Genomic DNA, 15,324 nt, shown 5'->3' on the forward strand with positions numbered 1-15,324 from the left:
TCTGAATGTTTCTCTAGCTGTTATATTACAAAAGGTAACCGAATACATGATAAATATGTACTCACTAAAACAAGAGCTTTCCGTCTCTCTGTTAGTGTATACCCAAATTCAAACAAGCCAAACCATCCCTCAAACAATTCAGATCCCAGAGCTAGACAAATATTAGCTTAGCTTGCCTCCCAGCTGGTAGCCCAGACAGATTTAATCCATTACTACTTGATACAGGAGAAAAGAAACTGCCTTTGTCATTTACCTTTAATTCACTGTCCTATTGAACCCACTTACCTGACAGCTCTCCTCCAGGTAAAACCCACAGCTCAGATATTAGTTCTGCTATTAGCTAACAATGGCTCGCTTCAATATGAGGGGACCAGTGGTGGGGCCACGGTCGGGGCAATCTTAACGTAAGAACCTCATCAAGACCTTCAATCCTCTGGCCATTCCAAAACAAGCAGATCTCTAGGCCTCAAGCTACAGGACATTTGTCGCCATTAAAAAAAAAAAAAAAAAAGGACCTAGAAACAAAGATCATTGGGTAATCTCAACCAAAGCATTTCCAATAAAAACACATTACCAAATAATTTTATCTCATTTTATTTTTGTAAAAAATAAATTATTCGTTGAAAGAAAACTTTATAACTCCCCCACCTAACGCCACACGTTTTTTCCACGATTCAGCATTCCCTGTCAGTCCATAGCTGAGCGCAAACCGAAGTTTGCTGAGTTATGGACCAGTTCCCGTCTCTCACTTGATCTAAAGGAAGGGCGCTCACAAGGTGGCCTGTGGAACCCTAGTGCTCCTTGGCTGAGCCTCAGAAGCTATCACAGAGAGAGGGCCCGCCAGCCAGCAGCCACGCTCCAAGGCTTCAATCTCCCCATCCTCACACCCCTAGCCCTGTTTCAACTCAGTCAGAACATTTCCGTGTTTATCTATTTTACGTTTTGAGATTCTGCCCAAAGTTTTATTTGAAAATGAAACAAAACTAGTTCTACTACTATGAGGCATTTAAAAATTACAAGTATATAGAATCATGACATTTCAGAGCTAAAAAGAACCTTAGAGATCCAACACTTTTATGTTACAGAGGCTAACAGGAGACCCAAAGAAAAGAAAGGCTTGCCCAAGCTCATACAGGCAATATGAACTTGAATTGGGTCCCAGGCCTCCATCCCCAACTCAAGGATCCTAGTCTTCGTTCACTGTCAATAAATATTTATCAAATGCTACTACGTACCAGGCACTGCTTCAACCACAGAGAAGTTAAGAGGGATGACGAAACCCTGCCGACATGGCACATACAGTGTAGTAGGGAGGAAAGACAATAAACACAAGTGAGTCAGATATATAGGCTATCGGAAGGTAAAAAGCAAAGAAGGCAGTGGGGACGGCAGGGTGATGGGGTAGAGGTTACGACTGGTGAGTTTCCTCAAAGATCATCACCATCAGGTCTTTATACACCTAGTAAAAATATGTGCATATGTGCTGTAACTCATTAACTCGGGCTGACTAATGCAGAAGAGAAGATAACCTAATGGCAAGTCTGTGTGTTTTTAATAGCATACAAAGCAAATAATACAACAAGCAGGGTTTTTAAATTCTTTGGTAAAAATGTCAACCAGTACTTTAGAAGCACAGAGGAGCATGATATTAATTATTGCACTTGGCTCTAGAGGAAGCCAAGAATGTGAGGGGAAAAAAGTTACAAGTGAGGAGACCTGGCAGCCAGGCTTATCCTGCTGTGTGACAGTGGATAGGTGATTAAGTTCTGAGCCTCAGTTTCCTTATCTGTGAAAGAAGGGGTCCAGAAAAACATTCTCTGAAGTTCCATGCTGTCATTCAAGTACCAGGAAGGGCCCCAGACTCTTGCACCTCCTGTGGTCCCTTGGCTCAGGGTCACAGGAGGCGTTAGTTATTAAACTGTTAGGGACGCAAACACAAGGAAATATGGAAGTCCACAACTGAAACTCAGGAGTAACTGACAGTGGGCAAACAGGAAAAGACAGGACCTGCTGGGAACGAGGAGCTGAGGAGACAGAAGAACCCCAGCTTTCTCGGGATGGGTGATGAGAACCAAGTTTTTACGAAGTGAAGAAATGGCATCTTAGCGCTAAGTAGATGCATGAGCAAGGCTGTAATCCCTCACAATGCTGACCACAGAAGATAGGCAGGGACATTCGTGGGAATCCGAGGAGGCCAAACTGATAGAATGAAAGAGAGTTAGGGAAGCTAATCCATTTCTGCCTTGGTGTCTTGGTCCTCCTTAGCTTGGCTGTAGCCTTGCTCGCATCAGACAGCAAACTGTGTGGGGCGAAGCATAACAAGTGTGATAAATTCTGAATGAGTGAATGCTACATTCTGAATGCCCTATTTTATTTTCATTTTATTTTATTTGTTTGCTTTTAGAGAGAGGGGAAGGAAGGGAGAAAGAGGGAGAAACATCAACATGAGAGAGAAACATAGATCACTTGCCTCTTACGTGGTCCACCTGGGGACTGAACCCACAGCCTAGGCATGTGCCTGACCAGGAATCAAACTGGTGGCCTTTCACTTTGCAGGATAGCGACGCCCAACCAACTGAGCCACAGCGGTCGGGACTGGTGCCCTCTTTAGATAGCGACTCAATTACCTGGAAAAGGGGCAGAAATCTGGTGATGTGCTGTATTTTTCTTACCATACCCTATTTTCATGTTCTCGAAAAACAAATGAATAAAAGAGTAGAAGGTGGGGCAGGGAGAGAAGAAAAAGAATGGAAGATTAGGGGAGAAGAAAGAAGTTTTAGTAGAAAAGCATACTTTTATAGTAAACCAGTTAGATGGTAAGCCAGGAGACAAGAGTTTTTTCTAACTTAGAAAGGAAGGTGGACTTCACTATTCTGATTTCTCTCCGACCACCTGTCTCCACCTCCCTCCTTAGCCCGCTGGCTTTCAAGGTAATTAAATATCAAGGTAGACCACGCAAGGACACTCGAGTGTGGGCGCTAAAACCCAGCTCTCCTCAGCCCCACCCCTTGTGCTAGAACTCTCTGAACTGCCCCGAGCCTTCTCAGCTGGGAGGGCTGCTAACAACGGTGAATTAATTTGGCCATTTCACTGCAGACACGTTAAGATGCCACCTCGCTGCATAAATAAATTGTGCTGCTGGCTTCCGCTGGGTCTTCGGGTGTCCCCAGACATCAGAGGCAGTGTGACCGTCCAGACAGTCTGGGGCCAGGACGGGAAAGTTGATGAGCCAGCAGGGAGCAAACACACGAGGGGTATCCCAAAAGTGCAAACACACAGAAAAGGCCCGCCTCTAGGTCAGGTTCAGAGCTGAGTGGAACCCTGGCCATCTGGCAGCAGATGGCGGTTCTAGTCTAGACTTGGTCACTCCCCTTGAGAACTCTCCTTGGTAGGAGTGTCGTCAGTCCCTTTCTCAACGTGCAGTTAATGCTCAGACATCACGGGGACATGGGACCAAGAATAATGCCAAAAAAGAGTCTTAGTAACATTTGAAAGGAGAAGGAACACAGTTATTTGCTTGCTTGTTTTTCGTTTTGTTTTTATCCTCATCCAGGGACATTTTTTCATTGCTTTTAGAGAGAGCAGAAAGGAAAGAGAGAAAAAGAGAGAAATAGAAAAACACTGATGTCAGAGAGAAACACTGATTGGTTGCCTCCCGCACATACCCCAAACAGGAATCAAACCCACAACCTGGGTATGCACCCTGACTGGGGATCGAACCTGCAACCTTTCATTTTACAGGACGATGCTCCAACCAACTGAGCCACACCAGCCAGGGCCACTCATTTTATTTTTAATTAGAGGTGTTCTCGCAGAGGAAAGAGCACCAGAAAAACCTTTCTAATGACACAGTCAGTGCACTCTCCAGCCTGGCTGCTCCTTTCCTCTTCCAGTCCAGCCAAGAGGAGGAAAGCTGAAGGGATCTAGAAAAAACAACTGAATCCAATCTCCTAGGCTCCACAGGGAAGCTGGAAGGGCACTTTTCAGACCAAAATGAAACCCAAGCCAGCTGTACCCTCAGCGCAGCTCTCCTCAAGAACAATGTACTAATGTCCAAAAATGCTAAAAAGGCCGCCTGGGCTACAGAGGGAAAGGACAGTGCCCTGGCAGTAGGGACATGTGGGTGGCAGGCCAGCTCTGCCATGGACCTGCTGCACAGCCTTGGGCCTGGGGCTCAGCCTCTGTGGGTTCTGGCAACCCCATCGGTACAACAGAGATGAACAGTATTGGTTTGACTTGACCTGTTAGAATTCATACGCATGGAATCATGCAGTTGTACTCCTTTGCTCCTTTGTGTAAGGCGTCTTTCACTCAGAATAATGTTTCTGAGATTTCATCCGTGTTGTTGGATGCATCCCCTTCACTCCTTTGGAATCATATGAACATACTACAGTTTTGTATCCATTCTCCATAAAGGGATACTTGGGCTGTTCCAATTGGGGCCACTATGAATACAGATTATGAACACAGATCCCACTTTCTATTTTTATAAATTTGACTATTCTAGGTACCTCACATAGATGGAATCATACAGTATTTGTCTTTTCTGTGACTTTCTTTCACTCAGCATGATGTCCTCAAGGTTCATCCACACTGTGGCATGTGCCGGAATTTCCTTCCTTCCTGAGGCTGAACAATACTCCATCGTATGTACGCGTTTTGCCTCCCCGCTCATCCAGTGCACGCCGGGTTGCTTCCACCCTTTTGGCTATTGTGAATAATGCTGCTGTGAACACCTGTCAAAATCCTGCTTTCAATTCTCTGACTACATATCCAAAAGTGGAACTGGTGAATCATATGATAATTCTATTTCTAATATTTTAAGGAATCGCCATACTGTTTCCCATAGCGGCTGCACCATTTTACATTTCCACCAATAATGCACAACAGTTCCAATTTCTCTACATCTTGTTCAACAGGTTTCTGGTTATTACATATATACACACATATTACGTATATACACGCATATATAGGCACCATCTTAATGTGTGTAAAGTGTAGACTCATGTTGTTTTGATTTGCATTTTCCTAATTAGTGATGTTGCATACCTTTTCTTAAGCTTATTGACCATTTGTATGTCATCTTTGGAGAAATGTCTACTCAAGTCCTTTACCTATTTTTAAAGTTATTTGTATTTTTGTTATTGACATACAAACACATCTTTGAAGATTTGTTTAGCAAATCTTGAAGTCATGTAAAGTGAACCCTCCAACTTTATTCTCCTTCAAGATTGCTTTAAAAAAGGTCCTTCATGTTTCCGTGTAAACGTTAGAATGTTTGTCAATTTCCGCCCCTAAGCCTCTTGGGATTTTGACTGGGATTACCTCAAACCTACGAACCAATTTAGGGAGAACAAACAACACGAGTCTTCCGATGCGTGTGTGCGATACGGCTCTCCACTTACTTAAGTCTCCAACTTCTCACAGCACTGTTTTGTCATTTTATGTGTGGGTCTTTCACATTTTTTGTTAAGTTTATACCTAAACAGTTCTGGCTTTTTGATGTAATTGAAAAAGAAACTGCTTTTTAAAGACATTACAATTCTTTGCTGCTGCTATGTACAAAATATAATTGATTTCTGAATATTGACTTCGTACCCTGCAAAATTCACTTCTTGGTTGTAAAGGTTATCTTATAGGTTCCTTAGAATTTTCTTCATCAACAATCATGTTATCTGTGAATCAAAACAGATCTATTTATTCCTTTCTGATTTTGAAGACTTTTATTGCCTTTTCTTGCTTTATGGCACTGGTTACAACCTCCATCTAATTTAACGGTGAGAGAGGACATACTTGTTTTATTTTGATATTGGGAGGAACACCATTCTCACCACTGAGTATGACATTTGCCCTTTATCAGCCTGCAGAAGTTCCCTTCTATTTCTAATCTACCAAGAGTTTTAAATCACAAATAGGTGTTAATTTTTTTCAGCTTTGAGGTATTGTTGACAAATTTAAAAATGTACATAAGATATACAATATAATTGAATATACATTGTAAAGTGATTACCATAATCAGCTAATTAACACATCCATCACCTCATAGTTACTATTTGTGTGTGTGTGTGTGTAATAAGAACACTTAAGATTGCAAATTTCAAGTATACAAAATTATTAATTGCAGTAACCATACTGCAGTTAATGATGGAGAATGCACATCAATCTCCAGGCTCATCATCTCACATAATGGAATCTTTGTACCCTCAGACCAACATCTCTGCTTCCTCCTCATCCTAGCCACTGGCAGCCACTGTCCTACTCTGATGTTATGAGTTCAATTATTTTAGATTCCACATATAAGTGAGCTCATGCAATGTTTGTCTTTTTGTGTCTGGCTTATTTCACTTAGCATGATGTGCTCCAGGTTTTATCCATGTTGTCACAATTAGCAAGACTTCTTTCTCTTTTAAGGCTGAATAACATTCCGTGTGTGTGTGCATTGTATTTTCTTATGCATTCATCCATCAGTATCCACCAATGGTTGTTTCCATATCTTGGCTACTATGAATATTGCTGCAATGAACATGGGAGTACAGACATCTCTAAAAGCTACCAATTTCACTTCCTGTGGGTGGTACAGCCAGAAGTGGGATTGCTGGATCACCTGGTAGTTCTATTTTTAATTTTTAATTTCTCAGGAACCTCCATTTTGTCTTCCATAATGTCTGTACCAACTCACATTCCCATCAGCAGTGCCCATGGGCCCTTTTCCCCCACAACTTTGCCAACACTTGTGACGGCTTTGGCTTTTTGGTGACAGTCACCCTAACAGGCCTGAGGTGAGAGCTCACTGCAGCTCCGTCAATGCTTTCACCACCACATCTGAAGACATGACCACATGGTTTTCCTCCTTTATTTTGTTAACATGGTGAATTGCATTCACTGTTTTTCAAATGTTAAAGCAAACTGTGTCATCCCAGGAAGAAAGCAAGCTTGATTCCTGGGATCACACAGTTTGATCATGACATATTGGCCAATTTGACTTGGTAATATTTTGTTAAAAACTTCTGTATCTGTGTTTGTGAGGGATACTAGCCTATAATTTTTGTTTGTTTATACATCTTTGTGGGATTTTGGTATAAGAACTATGCTGACTTCATAAAGTGAGTTGGAAAGTGACCCCTCCTATATTTTCTGACAGATTTTGTATAAAAAAATGTGCTGTTTCCCCCTTAAATATTTGATAAAACTTATCAGTTATACTATCGTAGCCTAGATGATTCTTTGTAAAAAAAATAATAAACTGATTTTTTAATAGATCTATTGATATCAGAATTTTTAATTTCATCTTGTGTCCATTTTGGTAAACTGTCTTTTTTCAGATAATTCATTTATTTTATCTAAGCTGCTGAATTTATTGGCACAAAGTTGTTCCTAATCTTTTCTCAGTACCGTTGCATGTCTGGAGCCACTGCAGTGACACACCTACTCTCGTTCCTGACACTGGTAGTTTGCAGTCTCTTTCCGTCTTCTTGTTCAGTCCAGCGTGGCTTTATCAGTTTCATTGATGTTTCTAAAGAATTGCTTTCGGCTTTATTATTTCTGCCTCCTTTTGTTTGTTTTCTCAGTCATTAATTTCTGCTCTTACCTTTATTTCCTTCTTTCTACTTATTTTTGGGTTTACTTTGTTTTTCCAGCTTTTAGAGTAGAACCTTCAGTCACTGAATCTAGTCCTTTCTTCTTTTTTAATGTATGTACTTAAAGACACAAGTTTCCCTCACAGTGCTGCGTTAGCTGCACCCCACAAATGTTGGTGTGTTCTACTTTCATTATTGTTCAGGATGAGGTTTTTAAAAATCCTATTTAAAAAATTTTGTTCATATGTTTATTAATGTTAGAGAGAGAGGAGGGAGGGAGGGGCAGGAAAAGAGAGAGAGGAAGGAGGAAGGAAGAGGGAGAGAGACATTGATGTGAGAGAGACATCGATTGATTGCCTCGTACATGCCCAGACTGGGGATCAAACCTACAAACCTTGGTATTTGCTCTGACTAGTAATCAAACCGCCAAATTCTGGTGTTTGGGATGATGCTCCAAACAACAGAGCCACACTAACCAGAGCAAAAAAATCTTGGGAAAACGTGCCAGGGGAGCAGAATGATAAATGCATTGTACAGCAGTAACCACGGAACTGCTGCCACAAGTCCCCACGCAGCAGCAGAAATTTCACCTTGGGGGTGCAAAGAGAAAGGTGCCATTTGCATGCCTCTGTGCTCTTGCCCTTAAATTGGCGTCTGAGGAACGGAGCACTGCAGACTGTGAGAGATGCTTTTATTCCTACGGCCCTCATGCTGAGACACTAGAGGAGTCAGCATTCTGTTGCGCTCTTCTCCCTCCAAACCCATGTAGCACAATGTGTTAGCCACCACCGCAGCTACCCCATGGCAGACCTCTCCACGCCTGCTTCAGGGTGGGTGGAGCTCAACCCCACCTCTACCCCAGCTTTTACAAGTGCCCGCTATGTGACCTAGCTGCTCGCTCCCTGTCCAACAGGGTATGAGATTTTTTAAAAACCCTAAAATACAGTGCCCATTCAGTAACACCATCTGCTCTCCCCTGGAAGACCACACACGAGATGATCAGATGTTAGAGTCAAATTGCACAGTAACTTATGGCTCAGACTCTAAGTGAGGAAAGGTTTCCATTCAACTCCGTAAGAAATTCTAACCGCTTGCTTTCTGAAAGGCACCGTGCCATGTCCTAAAGACATATCTGCAACCAAGACGAGGTACCCATCCTCAAGCAGCTTATGCTTGAAATGGCAGCTGGAGTTGTTCAAAAAAGATTCAGCTGGGCAAACCTAATCCGAGCCTGGTAAAGTGGTACGAGTCAGGTTTGCAGGTCAGAGGGCCGGGGTTGAGATGCTCAGAAACTCATCCTTGCCGTCGCTGTGTCAGCCCGTGTCCTCTGGTCTACTACATGCCACGGTGTGCGCTCTGCTGTTCCTTAGCTGTGTCCGTACCCAGGTGAACCTCCCTGAGTTTGGTTTCCTGATCTACGAAATGGTGGTAGAAGAGTACACCGATGCACGGGAATGCGGTAAGAACCGAAAGCCATGTCTGTAGAGTGCTGGGCACAATATGTGCTGCACAGTCCACGTTCAATAAATAGACGCTATCGTCGTTATTTCTAAAAAACCCTACTGTTTCCAGTCAAGTCCCTAACTGCCAACCGCAGCTCAAACCTAAGCCTGCCGCCACCCCCAGGTTTATCGACTCAGAAGGAACCACAGAGGTCCTTTAGAAGCCTGAAGAGGCTTGATCTTCTCAACCACCAAAACTCAGTCTCCTCAGTCTTCAAATTTCATCTCCTCTAAGAAGATCTCCCAAAAGACTCCAGAGATCTGGCCAGCAATGCTCTTCCCGACACTGCTTCTAGATCTCTCTGTTCTCAAGTCCTCGGGTCTTACCTGCAGATTTATACCATCACTCACATCCCTTTTCAAAAGCTGAAGGACTCTGTGTCCTCCCCGTTGTCACATTCCAAGTGCACAGCTTGAATGCATTCTGGGTATTTGGTAAGTACTAATGGGTAAAGAGGAACACAAAGATCATAAAAATGATTCATATCAAACTCCAGCTCCACGATAGCTGACAATGATTTCCAAAGAGCTACAAGACCTGAACACCCATAGAAAGTTGGATATGACAAAGAAATCTCCTGACATAACTTACATTTGTTTATTGCCTCATAGTTTACAAAGTGCTTTCACATCCATAACATCAATCTGACAACCTCTTGGAGAGGAAGGCCTAATAAGTATTATTATATATGACAGATACAAAATCTGAGGCTTCAAAAAGTAATAGTTTGTCCAAGAATCAAAGCCACAATGTAAAAGTCTTTTGATTCTTCCAAGTCCTTCTCCTATTTGCTGCTCCTTCATGCAGACTCTACACTCAAATAATGTGCCTGCTCCAGGCTATTAATAAGAAATCTTACCCAAAAGGGACCACACGGAACTGAAACCACAGAGAAGATACCCGAGAATGACTGAATGACCTTTCTGGACTGAGGAACTTTCCTCCCTCAGCCCTGAGACTGCTGGCTGCAATGGCCCTTGCACGTCATTCAGCAGCCACGAGCAACCGTCCCCAGCCAACTGGGTCTTCTGAACTGGCACGTGGGAAGGTCCTCGTGGGAGCTCCATACAACCTCCCAGCACCTGTTAGTGAGCTTCCACCACGCTCGCTGCTTCCCTTTCCCTTGCACTTCTGGCCCCTCTGAAAAGCCAGGCGCTTCACAACTGACTATCATGGCAGCTGCCCTTTTTGCAAAGCCATCTCTGATTCCTTCCATTTGTGCTACTCGGAGCCAGCCTCCCCAATCTTGGATGATACCAGGCACCCAGTAAAAAGTACTCCCTTTCAAAAAGCAACCTGCAGCGTTCCCGCGGAGAGAACCACTGCATCACAGAAGGGAATTACGTCATCATACAACACTAACTTCTCCTAGTCATAATTTGGTGGTCCCTCCACCAGCCAGCCTGGGGTCTGGGTGTTCTAAAGGCCGCATTCTGACAAAATGGGCTGGTTTTGCTTACTTACGGGTGACAACAGCAATGTTTCCTCTTTATCTGCTTCAAGGGGTACCTACCAGGCAAGGCTGCAGTGGCTCAGAATACTACAGTCCAGAAAAAGGCTGGAACTAGAGGGGAATGACCTTTGGGGGAGAGGGGCGACGAGAAGGCTGGCCCCTAAGGCAGCCCTCTACTACAAAGTGCCAAAGGGGCCTGGTCTGACTCAGGCCAGCGCCAATATCAAAGTGGGGCTCTGAGCAAGATGCTCTGAGCAGCAATGACCCTCAGAAGGAAGCAGGTGTGTTCTATGGGGAAAGCAGCCATTCAAATAAGGTCCAAACAGTGGCTGCAGGTCCAGGACACAGAGTCCAGGCCCCAGAAACTGTCCCTGGCAAAACCCACTCTCTGTTCTGGGTAGAGTTCTTGTGCAAGGAGGACTGGCAGAGAGGTCCCACTGCCCAGATGGGGGCCATGTGGGGAGATGTTTAAGAAAGGCAAAAGGAAGGCCAGGATTCATCACAGCCAAGGAGTCAGGCCAACAAAGTCCAGATCTGGACTCTCAAGAGGCTCGGGGACAAGAATAGAGGGAAGGTAGAAAAGGGCTTCAGGGACAGTGGCTCAACAGAGTCAAGGAAGGTGGATAATGGCACCAAGCCAATAAAAACACAACATAGAGGAAAAAAACTGGCAGGTTTGTCAGGCTGAGTGGCAGGAACACTGAGATGAATATAAGACATCATCCTTGTTGTCCCCTGGGGGATGGGCAGTAGTTGTCTGTGGAGCCAAGGGCAAAGGGAAGCAGAAGAACCAGCATGTGCAAAGGCGCAGAAGTGTCAAACAACACGACGATTTCGATGGCTTCGTATGGATGAGCTGCACAATGCCAGAGAGAGACTGGTGCAAGGTGAGGCTGGAGATCATGACTGGGCAGCATCAGAAAGAGCTTCTTACGACAAGCCAGAGACTTTGGACTTCATCCTGGATGTGAAGCCATTAAAACATAAGGGCATACATTCAACCCTGTAACACTTACTTACTGAGTACCTACTGTGTGTTGGGCATTAATCAAGGTGATGGGGATACAGTGGTGAACAAGGCCAGCAACAATCCTGAACTTACACTCTAGGAGTAACACATTCTTCGCTTATTGGCTGCAAGGATTATGGGCTTTGAGTTTCACCTATCCCTTGTGGGCAGAGGCTGGGCCTTATTCCCCAATATATGCTAAAGGCATGGCTAAGTTTCTTCCATACAGTAGATTTCCAATAGTGTTTATTGTGGGAATAAAGGTTTCCTCCTGCATTTTCTAAGAATCTTTAAAAAAAAAAACCTAAGAGCATAGCACGATCAGATTTATATTTTAGTACATCATTTTGGCAGCTAGAATAAGGCCAGACTAGAAACAGGGAATCTTCAACTCAGAGGTGTCACTATAACTAGGCAACAGATATGGGGGTCCAAGCCAGAGGAAAAGGGGTAGAGATGGAGGTAGTTTTAGTTCCCCAGCCCGCGGATTCTGGCACAACTCAACCTTCGCAGACCTTGCATTTCATTCAACCACTGCAGCCTCCTTCATACCCTCACTGACTTCAGTTCGCTAGCTCTCAACCTCTGTGTGATTTACTTCCACCCTGGAATGCTCAGTTGTCAAGGTCGAATGCAACAAAAGACAGCTGGACAGCTCCTGGGTGACCCAGGGTGCAGCCTGGGGCAGTTGTAATGCTGCAGAGAGTGGTCAGGCACAAGAGGTCACCGGGACTTTAAATCAGTGCTGACGAATTTCCTCTGCTGCAGAGAGAAAGCAAGCCAGAAACACCCTTGCCCTCAGTGTTGACAAGAATTCATGCTCCCTAGCACTGCGTGGAGATTGGCTATGGATTACCAAGCAACTGGCCTCCACTGTGTTCAGTGGTTCTGATTCTAAGAAGCATTTACCACAAGATCCAAGTTGGTTCTATGCAGCTCCTAAGATGTCAAGTGATTAAAACAGAAGAGTAGGTCTGGTCCACACTTACAACAAATTCTCAGTTGGAAACCTAGAATGGCTTATATGCTATGAACCCAATTATAATAACTCTTTGGTACAGTACCTGAGAGTTTACAAAATCCATTATTTACCTCACTTGCACCTTATTTGCATAACCCTGTTATGCAAGGGTTAGGCAAGGTAAAGCAGAAATTATTACTCCCACTTGGTAGATGAGAAAAGTAAGGCTTGGAGACGTTTTCACTGTCCCAAAGCCGTGCGGATTGTAGGTGACGGAGCAGAAAATCCAACCCAGGAGTCACCCCACATTCCAGACGGCATCCATCAGACCTCGCACTCTGGCAAGCACTGTGGTCTACCACAAGCGCGAGTTAACTTCACCATCACCGTCCCATGGAGGCGATTCCTTTCCTCCTGCTTTTCTTCATGAGATACTGACCCAGACTGAGTCTGGAGAGGACCACCGGGTCTCCAACAGACCCAACTACCCCCTAGTGACAACCAACACCACAGCCAGGCTCACATTCTCATCCGGACTGTCCAGAGAGGAAGCTGTTGGTGTACAGAGCCAGCAATGAGAAAAACAAGGGCTCTGCAAAGCAGGGTCAAGTCCTTGTTTCACCATGTGCTATGTAGCACTGAACTTCTGACAGCTTTCTCTTTGAACTTCAGTTTCCTCCCCTCTAGAATGACAGAGGCCGCATCTGCCCTACCCACCACTCAGAGGTCAGAGCCAATAACAGTGTCTTCTCTACTCCAGGCAGTCACCAGGCCGTGCTGGAGGCCTCCCCACACTAACCTCACCAGGCCGGCAGGCAACCTGGCTTCCACCCTAACCAGGAAGACTGAAACCACCTAACAGGAGCTCTCGCACTATTTCCAACATAGCTCTACTGATCATTCCCTTTGCACCACCTCCGGCCCTAATTATGCAAAGATCAACGAGACAGTGACTGCTCCCAAAGAACTCCAAGTTTGATCCAGAGATGCACATATTAATAATTACCACTTAACTAATTATTGCTGTGTTACAGTAGTGGGCAGCAACTTGGTCTTTGTGAATTCTGGGCACCTTGCGCTATGCATGGCCCAGAGTAGGATGTGGTAAACACTTACTGAATAAGTAAATAAAACTAAGATGTAACATGAGGACAAAGAACACACACTTCAGTGAAGGCATTTCCCTCCTCCACCACGAACGTCTGTCTTCGCCTGTCCTCTTTCTACTTTATTCCTGTGCTGAAAGAAAAGGTGTCCTTCCTTCTTGTCAAAACCATTCCCAGTGGTTTTAACCCCGTCTCTCGTCTCCTTGGGGGCCTCGCTCCAGCTACTCCGCTCCCTTCTGCATCTTTATTCAAGCTTTTTCTCTTTCTCTCTCTAATCCTTTCCTGCACACTCCAGCCGCTGCCCAAGCTGACAAAACTCAGACCAGGCTCTCCTTTCAAGTTCCTGAGTTGTTCTCATCCGCCTTTGACCACGAATCTCCTGGCAGAGTCTTCACACCTGCAGCCCGCATCTCCATCACCCTTCTGTTCCCTGCGCCCCTGCCTCAGCTTCCACCTCAGCTTCTCTCTGAAGCGACACTGCACCCCCCAACACCCAATCCCATGGTCTGTTCTGTCCTTGACCTCCCTGACCTCCTGTTGAAATCTCCTTGGCTCCTGAGACACCGCTGCTCCTGCCTTGCTTGCTCCCTCTCTTGTCAATACTCAGTTGACATGACAGTGCTCTCTCTGGCTGCTCTTCCTCTGCTTTCCTCTTAATGCAAGTTCTTGCCAAGTCTCCCCTGTTACTTCACATTAGTTCCCTTGAGAACTAATTTAATGTCAACACTTCCAATTTAGGAAGCCTTTCCAGTCACCACCTCCCAACCCAACCACCCCCTACCCCACCTTGCTGAATCCAACAGAATGAGAGGGACTGAATATAAGAGAGAAAAAGTCCCCAAGGACACAAGGAAGGGATGGGGTCAACATCTTTTCATTGTGAGGATCTCCCTTACAGCCTTCGGCACAGTCTGCTTGTCCCGCACGAATTTATCTGGGCCCTGCCGCTAGCGCACGAGCCCCTGAGACGGGAACTGCACTGCTCTTCTCTGCTCCCCCGTTCGGCTCACGCACCCCCAGGACAGACAGGCACACATAAGCATCTGTTGAGTAAAAGAAGAAAAGCCAAAGATGAATATGCGTGAAAGTGCTCGGTAAATTGTGAAGTGCTAAAGGACAGACCATAAAAGCCTCGTCATCCACAGACTTCGTAAGAACCGTCTGGGCTGCCTGAGCACATCACAGGGTCCGTTCTCTGGCTCTGCAGGATGGCTGGTGCCCCAATGCCTGAAAACAGAAACGCCCGTCTGCAAACTGGCCTGGGACTGCGGAGTACAGACAGTGAGGAGAGAGAGAAAGAGGGGAAGAGGGCCCATACCTCCAATACCATTCCTTTCATCCACTGTTCATTTATTCAGTCAGGAAACATCTACTAAGCACCTACGAGGTGCCGGGAATCATGCTAGACACTGGGAACACAGCCTTGGGCAAGAGAGAGAGGACCTGGCCTTCCTGGATCTTGTATTTCAGTGAGAAGAGATGATAAATACAAATAAATGAGAAAAACAGCAGACAGTAAATAAGTGCTTTTGTGTCATATCCTTTTACCACCTCTTTCAAACAGCACAGCCCTGTTGTGCTGTTTGGTGGCTCTTTCTCTCTTTGGAGTGTCCTCACAGACAAATCCAGTCCACTGCTTGAGGTCTGTTTTGGGTTATTTCTCCCGTTCGGTCAGCAGCTACAGCACACAGGTGTTAGCCTTTCTAATCTCCGAC

The 15,324-nt window shown here is 45.0% G+C and overlaps 1 protein-coding gene across 10 annotated transcripts in view; it reads right to left on the reverse strand.

The window, feature by feature from the left end:
* The window catches only part of SERGEF (secretion regulating guanine nucleotide exchange factor), a 182,084-nt gene that overhangs the window by 112,040 nt on the left and 54,720 nt on the right, over positions 1-15,324 (reverse strand). Inside the window, exon 10 of one of the 10 annotated variants that reach the window (XM_053673031.1) lies at positions 14,542-14,652. The exons of the other annotated variants lie outside the window; for them this stretch is intronic. Within the exon in view, the coding sequence (XP_053529006.1) occupies positions 14,557-14,652 (96 nt within the window). The 3' untranslated portion in view covers positions 14,542-14,556. Of the gene's footprint in view, positions 1-14,541; positions 14,653-15,324 lie in introns of those variants that run through there. 10 annotated transcript variants of the gene reach the window in all.

The sequence above is a fragment of the Artibeus jamaicensis genome, unplaced genomic scaffold (genome assembly GCF_021234435.1).
Source record: "Artibeus jamaicensis isolate MK-2021 breed Jamaican fruit bat unplaced genomic scaffold, CSHL_Jam_final contig_797, whole genome shotgun sequence".
NCBI classification, from domain to species: domain Eukaryota; kingdom Metazoa; phylum Chordata; class Mammalia; order Chiroptera; family Phyllostomidae; genus Artibeus; species Artibeus jamaicensis.